General features: G+C 36.5%; 1 protein-coding gene across 1 annotated transcript in view; it reads right to left on the bottom strand.

Moving 5' to 3' along the window:
* The window catches only part of VPS13B (vacuolar protein sorting 13 homolog B), a 489,316-nt gene that overhangs the window by 27,121 nt on the left and 450,148 nt on the right, over window positions 1–12,047 (bottom strand). The window contains exons 44-54 of the mRNA XM_067290363.1: window positions 11,418–11,573; window positions 9,810–10,073; window positions 9,561–9,644; window positions 9,218–9,393; window positions 8,547–8,717; window positions 6,808–7,009; window positions 5,578–5,766; window positions 5,019–5,165; window positions 3,646–3,929; window positions 1,950–2,077; window positions 1,140–1,339 (exon numbers count right to left, since the gene is read on the bottom strand). Of these exons, the coding sequence (XP_067146464.1) occupies window positions 1,140–1,339; window positions 1,950–2,077; window positions 3,646–3,929; window positions 5,019–5,165; window positions 5,578–5,766; window positions 6,808–7,009; window positions 8,547–8,717; window positions 9,218–9,393; window positions 9,561–9,644; window positions 9,810–10,073; window positions 11,418–11,573 (2,001 nt within the window). The remainder of the gene's footprint in view (window positions 1–1,139; window positions 1,340–1,949; window positions 2,078–3,645; window positions 3,930–5,018; window positions 5,166–5,577; window positions 5,767–6,807; window positions 7,010–8,546; window positions 8,718–9,217; window positions 9,394–9,560; window positions 9,645–9,809; window positions 10,074–11,417; window positions 11,574–12,047) is intronic.

Genomic DNA, 12,047 nt, shown 5'->3' with positions numbered 1-12,047 from the left:
TAAGTTTCTTGCTAAGAGAATAAGAAGTACCTATTTGTGACTGGATAGGCACAAAACAAATGACTTAAGATCCCAGTTATTTCACAGTCTGAATTGAGCTGTACATGAAGTCAAAGCTAAAGTTATTAGCACTTTCATTATTTATTTCAAGTATTTATAGCTTTCTAAGAGAAAGACTGAGAAATCCTTGGGAAATTCTCTACATGTAAACCCTAGAACTTCAATAAAAAATGCTACAATTTTTATTTGGAGAGTTCTTCAAGTAGACAATGATCCCCAAATGTTGTCTTAGCATCTAATTTCTTCTAGGAGCCAGATACTTATAAAGAACCCTGGTCTGGCATAACATTAATGACTGAAATTTGAAACCTTGCATTGCTTGACTTGCTTGCTGAATGAAACTGAACTACTCGCTATATAACATAACACTCAATAATCAAGAGCATTTTGTGATTGGTCCCCAGGGAAAACATCTGAAACTAGTATTTCTTTCAAAGAGCCAAGCAGTTTATGTTGATTCCATGTAAACTAATGACTTCAAAGATGGAAAAAATTCCCATCAAAAAGAATTACTCCAGTCAAGGAAGTTTTCATTTACCTCAAAACAGGAGGAAAATAACAGAAGGAAAGAAATGGTTTTTTTTTGTTTGTTTGCTTGTTTCATTTTATAAAGACACACTTAGCTTCTGCAAAGACACAGAGGGAGAATGACAGTGATGATTCCTACAAGATGTAAAGATTAAAAAAAAAAAAGGGATAATGAAGTTACCAAATGGAAGGATTTTGTTGGATCTCTTTTGTGGGATTCTTTGCTTCCAGGGGCCAGAAATTTTCAAGACTAATTTTTCCAGGAAACTACTTGGCCTTGCCAGGTTGATCAAAAGGAGTGAAAAACTTCAACACTAGAAAGTGTGTATTTTTGATCTAACTTTTTCTAAAACCAGCCACTGAAGAAGATAATCAGTAATCTAAAACTTCAACAGAAAGGGGCTTAAGGAAGGGAGCTCCCAAGATGTTAAAAAAAACCCAAACCCAAATCAACAAAGAGAACATGCACATAGCAGAGGAGCAGCATACTGTGCAGATTCAGAAGACAGCCATTTATGCTGATAACTAAGAAATAGTTTATAATGATTTACTTGTGTTCCTTGATTATTTATGTCCACAAAATCACTCCATTCATTTACTAATTCATCGGATGATATCACTTTCAGAAGAATGCTGGGTAACAAATCCCTGGTTTTGCAATCTGGATAGCTGGAGACTTGATGGTAAAGTTCATGATGAACTGAACATTCAGCTGGAATCTTTCTACAATAAACTTCAAACTTCGGTGTATCTGAAATGTTATAAAATCCATAAGATTAGGGCTTTCTAAATATCTGTATTAAATCAAAACTCACCTATGCTTACCCAAACTAGTAAGTTTCTAAAATAGCCTGCCTGAAGTATCACTACTAATAAAAATATTATTTTTGTATTGGTTGAAATTTTATGTGTGGGTTTCTTCCTTTTCTTTTTTTCCCCTCATTAGGATTTATATAAACAAATTTCCACTGGTCATTATAATAAGGTACTGTGACTGGAATTTTTACAATATGTTTTGTGTTACATTTGCCAATTTGAGGAAATTTAAACGTTCCATGGGATTGAACTCATGTCAACAAAATTCCACTGTCTACTAGCTTCCTACAGCCAAGGCACCTGACTCCCTGACAGCTGGGATGATGGAGACACAAAAGCCTGAAGCCATCTAAGTTCATGCTTCTAACCTCACAGTTAGCTCCAATAGCTTCCAGCGTCCCTTGTTTTGAGACAGACCTTAAGGTGGATGTCAGGTTCTTGTTCTAACCAAAGCACATATTGAACTGAACTTCATAATGGACATACACAGTAAAACTATTTACACTACAACAGTACGTTGTTTCTAATTACTGCACACTACATACCTTTGAAGTTCTCCTTTACAAGTAATGAAACAGAGCACCTGTTGTGGATAATTATACGAGGACTAGGATCTTCTGTAAGTGTTAGGTAGGTCACACCAAGATGTTCTTGATAAGTCAGTGCTATAGCTCTGAAACAGAATAAGATATATTTGACTAAGTAATTTTTTGGATGAAATCCATATGTATTATTACACTGGACAACAAAAAACATTCAAAACCGACATCCGTAAGATTCTTTATGATCAGGCTCCAATTTTACAGATATTTATACACCTTAAGACAAGTACATAACTTCACTGAGAATTACATTTAAACAGAAGAGCACACGGAAATAGCAAGAAAAGCAACATTAGAGAAGAAATCACTTCGTAGAGACTACTCATGAGTTAAATTAAGCATGTGTGCTTGCAAGATGAGAGCCCTAGCCAGCACAGATTTATATTAAATTAAAAACATGAGATTGTAGGCCCAAATTTTCAACATAAATCTTTAAAATTTTCCAGAAGAATTTGCACGCATACTTCTCTGGTACACATGAAAGTTATTTTTAACAAATACATAAATCTGTAACTGACTACTCCCCTGGAATGATCCACAATGCTATCACTCTTTCAAATGTTAATGTTTTGGATCATCACTACACAAATTTTCAAAATGAAGATCAGTTAATTGTGTTCTACTCATTAGCCACTTAGATGTACAATGTCTTCATGCGTAAACAAAAAATTAATTTTTGCATGTGCAAATTTATTGGCTATTTCTAAAAATCTTCACCTAAAGATGATTTTTAAAATCCAAACAGTCTGCAAATTTGATTATGATTCTGAGATTCTTTACAGCTGTCTCAGAATTATAAGGAATCCTTTCCTTCTTCTTCCTATATTTGCTGCATTTGGGTATTGGAAATCTGCGTGGGAATCTTTACTATCCACAAAGATATCTCTTAGATTCTGCAGGGGAACTGTATGAGGGATTGAATGATCTGAAGTATTTCAGGCAAGAGAAAGACCATACGGCTGATAATTTATACTGATGAAGCTTCATTAATATCAGCAGACTGTTTCCTTGCTTATACCAGTAAAAGCATGAATAGATTCAGATATCAGGTCTGAGAATTAAAGTTGAGCATCTGACAAGTCATTGGACTTTTATTTTTAACTACCTGGATGCAATTGTTTGGAAGTGGAATGCACATTTGGATATTTCAAGCTTTAAAACTTGGAAATCCTTTCTTGTCATAGTCTCAAAATAGTTTCTCCCTTGTATTGCTTTTTCCTGTTTTTGTCATACTTGCCTTACTAAAATATATTTTTATTTTTTATAAACAAAAACTATATTTTTGTATTGTATTATTTAACACTGCCCTTGAACTCTTAAAGTGTTTGACACAAATTTAAAAAGACCATAATCTTGAATATAAACTTTTCATTCTCTTATTTTGCATGCATATATACATAGGAGCCCAAATACTATAAAAATCCTACAAGTTGTACACAATCATAACATTAAACCATTTATAATAAAAGCATCAAAACCATCAAAAGACAACAATTTTAAATTAAAATAAGACTTGCCTTTACATATGGGGGGCATGTGTTACTCTAGCTTTTGCATTAAACTCTTATGGTTTGTTACTAGCTGAGGCTTTAGAGCAGCAATCAAAATTCAGTATTCAAGACTGTTCAGCACACAGTACCTGGTACAGAATCCACTTTCATTACAAACCCCTATGGGTACTGCCACACTCTGTCGAGGAAACTCCGGTTTAATCACGGCTGGGAGGCTCCAGACCTCAGAACTGTCAGCACAGCCACCTGGACTGAAACTCAGCAGTATGTGCTTTTGAGTAGGAGACGCTCCTGAAGTTAGTGGACTGATGTCCGATGTGAGGTCCCAGCATGGAACAGAGCTCAGCGTTTCGTTGGGTGGTGCCCCGGCCAGACCGATGCTGAACACAGTACTGTCCGGTAAGTGGAAGTACTGGAAAGCAAAAAGATGATAATAGAAAAACATGCTGGGTCATAACAAGAAGTTTATTCATGTTTCCCTTTCACATGAACAATTTTAAGTAGCCAGTTAACCACAACTAACTGAAAGTTGCAATGAGTCTATATGCACCAAAAAATATTCGGCCAAATTCTGCCTTCAGTTACACGTATACAGTTAACTGAATACAGCTATCTATAGTCCTCTCCCAGTCGCAAGAAATGACTGCGCCAAAGGGAACAGTTACATCACTGTAAAATAACTGTGAGAAGAAAATCCATTTACAGATATAAAATGAATTTTAGCCTCAAAATTCTTCCAATTCCTCATAAATTCCTCATAAGACTGCCACAAAATGTGCAACGCACAAATGTAGACACTGATGTGAAGAAAACTAATACAGAAGTAAAACAATACAGAAATAGGGAACTTTAAAATTATGCTTATCTGCCAACTCTCCCAGCAACTTGGTCTCTGAGAATTCTTTCCACATATCTGATAATAAATATCATCTTCAATAAATATATATAAATGGACGATTAAAATATATTGACCATGCATATGTTTTGGTTACTGTAAGCTAGTCCTTGAGTATACTGTGCCCATTATTAGAAAACTGATATTCACGATTTGATGCAGTTCCCTGAAATACATAAATTTGGGGCACGTCTCTGTTCAGATAACTGTAATCTTCCCAAAAGGATAACAAAAACATTTCAGCCTGCCAGGCCAATATACCTCTTTTACATGCAAACTCAGTAAAAATTCTCAGAACAATTTCAACAGTTACTATGGATTATGCTGCTTATTTTACAGAACTGGTCTGAACAGATGGAGAATAGGCAGAACTAATCCTGCAGTGTGTAAGAATCTCCTGCTTTGCACACATTTCTGATCACAGTTAATTACTGGGGTTGAATTTGCCCAGGATTCTGTATTTTAAATTAAAATGATATAAAATAATTTAGCATTATTATGTCGAGTGATTTCTGTTGAAGTTCAACCATATGCAACTGAGACTTTACAAATCTAAATACTTATTACAGCCGATGACAAACACAAACAATATCCATAGCACATTACCTCTTCTCCTGAGTGGGGTTTGGAAACAGAAAGCTGTGGTCTATAATAGATTTGATATGATGTATCATTGATTATTGTTGTCTTATCTTCTATCTGTAGAATTTGTATACCTTGTTGAACCATAGAAGAAATGCAGAATTGACACAACTGTAAGATAATAATAATAATGATGACATCACACATAAAAACAGAAAAGGTATTGTAACATAGTGACAGAACTGCCATTTTCTTACCAGTGGAAATCCTGTCTATATTCATGCCCTTTCTAACTGGAGCCACGTCACGTACTCTGAAATTGCATCTGTCAATGTTTTCCAGACAAGCTTGAGAAGTCATTAATTTGTTCTTACAGGAAATTTTGTATTTTTTGGATGAACTGAGTGAATGTTTCTGATGATCTAATTCTTATAATAATTCTTGGTACATTGTGTATCTTCTTATTGTGTTTTGCATGTATTACTGTAATTTTGAAAGAGGTTGCATACACTTGATTGTTTTCATCTGCTGTATGATTTTTTTTAAGTGATAAAGCTATAAGTCAGGATAATTTCCTCCTTACCTTTTGATGACCTGGAAAAGCACCAAGTTTTATTTCAGCTTCAACAAAACCTTCTTCATCCAACGTCACCACTTCCCCATTGTCGGCATCCTTCCATTTTGGGGAGGTCACATTATGAACTAGTTTGATCGCCGCTGATTTGTGCACAGTATTAGTGTTTGTCCAGTATATTCCAACTTGAAAAGCTTCCTGTAAGTGAAAAATGACCAGTTATCACTTGTTGATAATTTTATACATTTCTACTGCAGTTAAATGTAGTTTCCAGTATGCAGCCAATCTTGCTTCCTGCCTTTCTACCTCTGATTCTTTCTTTATTGTGCAAGGGTGGAACCACAATGTGGATATGAAGCTGATCTTCATTGTGGGATCAGGACCATATGCTATACTGAGACATGTTAAAAGACAGATCTTTTGTTTATTAATAGCCACAAATGCAAAAAAAGCTGGCAAAATAAGCAGGAAGTATCAGATTGTCCAATTGGAATTGACAAGCTGCTGTGTTAAATAATATAATTATTTTAAAAATAAAGAATGTTGGGGTTGTAATAAAAGCATTTGGATGGCCAAGCCAGGGTATGTGAGAAATACATTAGACAAAACTCTAAATTCAAGAACCAGGCAAGCATCCTAAAGCACCCTCCCTACTTGTAATTCACCCTATCGTGTTATCAAACCCTTCTTGGTAGCATATGAGCTATGAAACACCTCAGCCTAAAAGACTCACAAAACAACATTCCTCGCAGGCTGTCACCTTTGTTACCAAGGTCAACACACTTCCTAAGTGACAAACGAATGCAGGATGCAGTCACGCACAACAGGGGCCCAAGTCCACATTTGGTCTTCATAGCAATTTACTTGGGCTGCTACATTGGGCTTGCATTACGGACTCACTGGCTGGACTGGGGGGAAGGAGACAGAGCCATCTGAAATCAGAAAGCATGCATGATCGGCTGCCTATTGTGTCGTACAGCTGATTTTTAACTACACATCTTTAAGTCACACTGTTCTGCAAACATTGCTGTTAAGTATGCTATTGCTATTCACTGTGTCAGCGTGCACAGGATTACTTGCTCAGTCAGTGGTGGCAAATGTCAACTGTTATTTCTACTCCTGATCGTATGGCTAATAGACACAGTGACTGGAAGGTGGGGATCACCTAGATTAATCATCATTCTTCAGAATTAGAATATTTAGCAAAACTGTGCTTATTAATTTGAATAGCAAAGTTACCTCAAAGTTGGGAGGTATAATTACTTTCCCAGTGGGTATTTGAAGAACTATCTTCTCTCCTTCGAACAGCCAGAGATCCCACTTGGACTGATTGATCAGCAAAGCCCAGGGCAGGAGTTCTATTAGCAGAGTTTTAACACATGGTTTCCACACTGACAGCTTTACCCGCATTGGGCTGTCCCATTGAGAGAGCTGTTCACTGCTGTTCAAAAACAAACAAACAAAACGATGGGGTAAAGAAATACTGAATTCAAGACTACAAATGATATGCCATCATTTAAACAAATCTGCAAAGCATTGTTTTTCTTCTTCAAGAAAAGAAATCTCCTCTTATCATTCTGGAACATACTGAGATGTTGTCAGACAGATCCTGCTGTATGTAAGCTATAAAGTCATATTTTAAACTGAGTAAGATCAACATGGAATTTGGTCAAGTAAAGAAATGCATTAATAACAGAATTTGCTCTGTCCTTCAGAACTAAACCCTTTTGACTTTTGTAATAAAATCACATTTGCCTATTTTTTACAACAACTCTTTCTCTCCTGTTTCTGTGCCGAAATAAACAGCTTTTATACCTGTAAAGAAAGTGCATTCACAAAAAAACTAGTTCCCTTTCTTTAATCCTTGGGCTGATGCAATCTTCTCACTGTTATCATGGGCAGCCCCTAGGCTAACCAAACTTTTCTTGCCCGAAACAGATTCTGCAGCTTACATACAGGATTCATGTAATTACTGAAAACATATTCAACTTTGATGAAATACAGTCTTCTTGAACTTGATTTCACAAAGTTAACTAAACAGACACTTATGCACAAAAAAGCTCTCAGTAACAAAGAAAATATTATAAATAGTATTTCTGGGGCTCTTTTTAGTGAATGGGGTTTGGATTTTGTTTTTTGACCTTCACAAGGCAAAAGCACAACAATAAAGTTTCAAAATTGATCAAAACTATAGCTACTTTGGAAAATACTGTTGCCTAAAATGCATTTGGAATAATCTAACAAAAAGTAAAATACATTAAGCTTGAGCTTCTAAGAAACTTGAACCATACAATGAAAAACAAAATGTAGAAACTCTCAAGAACTTTAGCCAATGTATATAGCTTTAACAGCTCACACACAACTGATTTTTTATCACTGAGATTACTTTTAATTAACAAGAAATCCAATTCAAGGTATGATATATATGCCAATGACCTGACTCTGCAAAGGATATAAGTTAACCTATTAATGTGAGTGCATGCAAGGTCTATTGATTAGGGAAAGTAGCTTAGATGCTAGAAGCTTAGTGTTTTTGCTTGGTAGGGTCAGGACCCAAACCACACCAGGTTACCGTACGTTCCAGTTTTGAAAGTTCATTAAAATCTTTTTATAGTAAAACCAGATATTTATCAGTTTCATGAGGATGAAGAAAATAACCTAGAAGTGGGTCAGATCAAAGATTCATCCAGCCCCATATTCTGACCTGATATTGGTCATTAACAGATATCTATGAAACTGGAGGAAAGCCAGAAGGCGTATAGTGATACTCCGCCAGTACATGCCCCCTACCTCCAGGAATTAGTGAATCAGGGACTTACTTAACAGTAAGTAATACCTTTGTGTTTAATGACTTGGATGGCAAAGTGTTAGTTAGCTTCCTACATGCTTTATTTCGACTAACAATCGTACATTTTAACAGACTTCTTTATTTGAAAAGTCAAGGCAATAACCATGGAGAGAGTTTAGTAAAGAATTACCTGTCCAAATCCTTCCTATTATATGGCCATGCAGGCTGCGGAGGACTCGCGGCCCCATAGAACTCGGACAGTATCTGGTTCGTGTTGCCACCTGGATGGGATTTAGTTGCTATCTGTTTAATAAGCGTGGTTGAGATAGGGACTGCACACTCTGATGGATCATCTTCTTCCCTGTCATTGTAAACAGATTCAATTGCTTACAGAACAGGAACACCCAAAGCAGCACTAATGTTTTTTAATGCAGCTTTCCAAGAGTACTCTGCAACTGGAACACTCTCAAGGTAACCAAGCATGAATCAAGTTACGGTGTCTAAAAAGTTACCAAGCATCATCTGACAAGAATTTATTAAGATACTGTAATAATCTTTGTGTTGGAGTCCCAAGAAACTGAAGCATATTCTCAAAAAAACAGTTCAAGAGACTTCAGAGATTTACTTTTCAAAATACAAAAATATGTACTGCTTAAGCAAACAAATACAACAACACTTAGGATACTTATACCAAGTTTAATATTTCCTGTCATATCATTTCAGGCCACATATGCTTGTTCTGTTGCATCTCCTCTGCATATGCAGTACTCTTGGAAATATTACACCAGAAATTAAAGTGCAAATACTTATTTCTTCCTTTCTATACACATGGGCCATTTTCAGGGGAAGTGGACATTATACCTGGCTTGAAATGTCAGGTGGTGCGTAAGATCAGGTTCTATATTTTGCAATGACTTCTCTTGTCCTTTCCCTGGAATCACTTGTGTTTCATTCAATCCTAGGCTTCTTTTCTCTAAATGTATGATAATTGGGTCTGGAAGATGGCTCCTTACAATGAAAAGAGGGCTGAAAACAATCTAGAAAAAGAAGAGAATGCACCAATTTAATGTTAATTTTATTCCAGTATTCCAACTGTTGAAACTAGCAATTAATAAATCTTTACAGCACATCATTCTGGCCTTAATTTATTACAAGACTTGTAAGGTGTAAGCATTTAGACTTCAGAGACAATAAATGTACTTACTATTCGTTGCTGCACTTGAGAGTTGGGCTCTAAAGTCAAAATTGTGCACCATACATAAGTAATTGAACTCTTTGAAGATGGTACCTGTATGCAGAGATGTCTAGCATTACACTAAGATTATTTCACAGTGATAATATTCCATATTCAGCATATCAGATAGAATTCTAAATGCAAAGTTTCCAGTTCTCACTAACATTTTTTTATGTATACTTTTTATGTTATACTTCAAAGATCTATTTCTAGTCATACCTGAATGACAGTGCTGTGTTCTGTATGTTTAGAAGCTAGACATACATCTTGTGACCAGTCTTCGTCCCCGGTAGCTTTCACACTCAGCTCCGTGAGCTCATTGTTTTCTAGGACATATGAAGGCAACTTCTGCTTGGCTGCAAGGCAGTTGATGTGTTCTTTAACAACTGGCTGTCCATCCTGACTAATGTAATGCTGAACCACCTTCAGTTCAATACTTTCTGAAAGGTAACTACAGACTGTCTGTCTTCCACAGATTAGGATCTAAAACACACAAAAATACACAACTCATACATAAACAATTGCAAAAAAAGGAAGGTCAAAACTGAACTTGAGGAAAAACCTGTACAAGAATAATTTCTCTTTTTTGGCATTTAGTTTTTGTTATGTTTTCCCAAGCACTGCTGAAGGCAGTCATTAGCGAAATGTTATTTTTATTGGCCAAATGTATGTGCAATTTCAGAGAAACCTAGTCAATAAGATGCTTCAAATATTGCTACGGTAATATATGGGTCTAAAGGAAACATGTAACATATCCACTTTCATTCCCAAGGAACCCAGCAATGTTGCCCATGGCTGGCACAGTTATGGTTTTGATTTTAAGAGTACTGTAATGCTCTGTAAATATTGTGTCCTCTCTGAGTTGATACAGTGGTGTACTTCAGAAAAAGGTTTCCATGGACACCTCACATTCCCATCACAACCCAGGGATCCAGTAGGCTTACTGTTTTAAAGCTTGCAATGCCATTAAATGGCTGTACCATATCTCTCTATTGAAGTGCACCTACCTAGAAAAGAGTTGTTGCTGTCTATAATACACGAATTATTTCTCATAGAACCTATATCTGACTTCTTCTAAGCTACAGTGAGGAACAGCGTTCCATGAATATCCCTATAACAACTGGTTTCATTTGCTTTTCACTAATGAGGGCACACACCATAACTACTACCTCTACAGCCAAGTCTCAATAGGGCTCGCAGTGAAGCCAGGAACTGCTTGTGCCTCATCAGCTCTATCACTATTGCACAGCACAGGGCACTGCCAGATCCATGAGCTGAACACGGTATGTCCACCGTGTACTCTGGCTTCTGCCACTGCAGGCAGAGCAACAGTAGTGTTATTACAGATATCTATGCAAAGGTATTATGTGAAAAGTTACTGCACAGCAGCCCGTTTTCAAACGTTAGTTTGATCATTACTTCTTTCCCTTCTCTTTCAACAGTACAAAGGCATGAATTACACCCAGAATAAAACACAAACAGTTTCTTTAAGAGAAAACCAACAATTCTGCTTCTCAAGAGCATAAAAACATGCCAGAAATTGTGTGACTCAGCAATGTCAGAATTTATAGGCCAGGATGTTTTATAAAACATGTAAAATATGTGGTGATAACTGAGCTTTTAAATGCTGAGATCCATCCCAAAGTGAATTCTAACAGAAGAGTTGCAAAAATGCCTCAAAATGTACCCATAAGCCTGTTACACTTGCTTTTTTTTGTGGGTCCCACTAGAAATGGAATAAGACAGTGACTTGCTATTCCTGAACAGAGAGCAGTTTAATTTACTCAGATTAAACTATTTTTTCCCCAGACTGGATCAAATACTTACTTGCTTTTGCACCCCACTGAGCTGCTGAACCTTGATGATGAGTGATGCCGTCCGGCCCTTGTACTGAATGGTTCGAATAAAGGTCCCTGTATTGTCTACACTGAATGGTTCAGACCACCGCCAGTTTCCCCAGCCTTCAATACAGATGTGTAACAGCTGGAAAGAAAACAATCATTACTTCAACACGACTGGGAAAAAAAAATCTTGCAGTAGGATAGGAATTCCCATGACAGAGAAATATTTTTGTTTTTAAAAGTCAGCAATGCTAAGCACATCAGTTCTCTGAATGATTCACTCATTCTGTGATTCTGTGATTTCAGATACAAACGGAAGAAGGAATAATACCGTAAGACGGCCTGCATCATGCATTTCTATAAATTACCTGCTTTAACAGTATACTCATGGATGGTAAAGATCCAGAGCACAACTGTTCAAAAAGAGGTTATGTAGACTAGAGAGCATAAAACAGGAAATAAGAGATTTTCTTTACTGCCCTTGAAATTGTTCTAGAAATCCACCCTCTTTATTGCCAGCAGGCAATACGGAGCACAGGTCCCGGCCATATTTTTGGCCTTCGGGATAAGACAGATAATTACAAATTCAGAAGAAAATTCAGAAGAAGGAAGCAAA

This window comes from Apteryx mantelli, chromosome 2 (assembly GCF_036417845.1).
Source record: "Apteryx mantelli isolate bAptMan1 chromosome 2, bAptMan1.hap1, whole genome shotgun sequence".
Lineage (NCBI taxonomy): Eukaryota > Metazoa > Chordata > Aves > Apterygiformes > Apterygidae > Apteryx > Apteryx mantelli.
The sequence above is the reverse complement of the archived record's forward strand: the minus strand, read 5'-3'. Positions and strand labels throughout refer to the sequence as shown.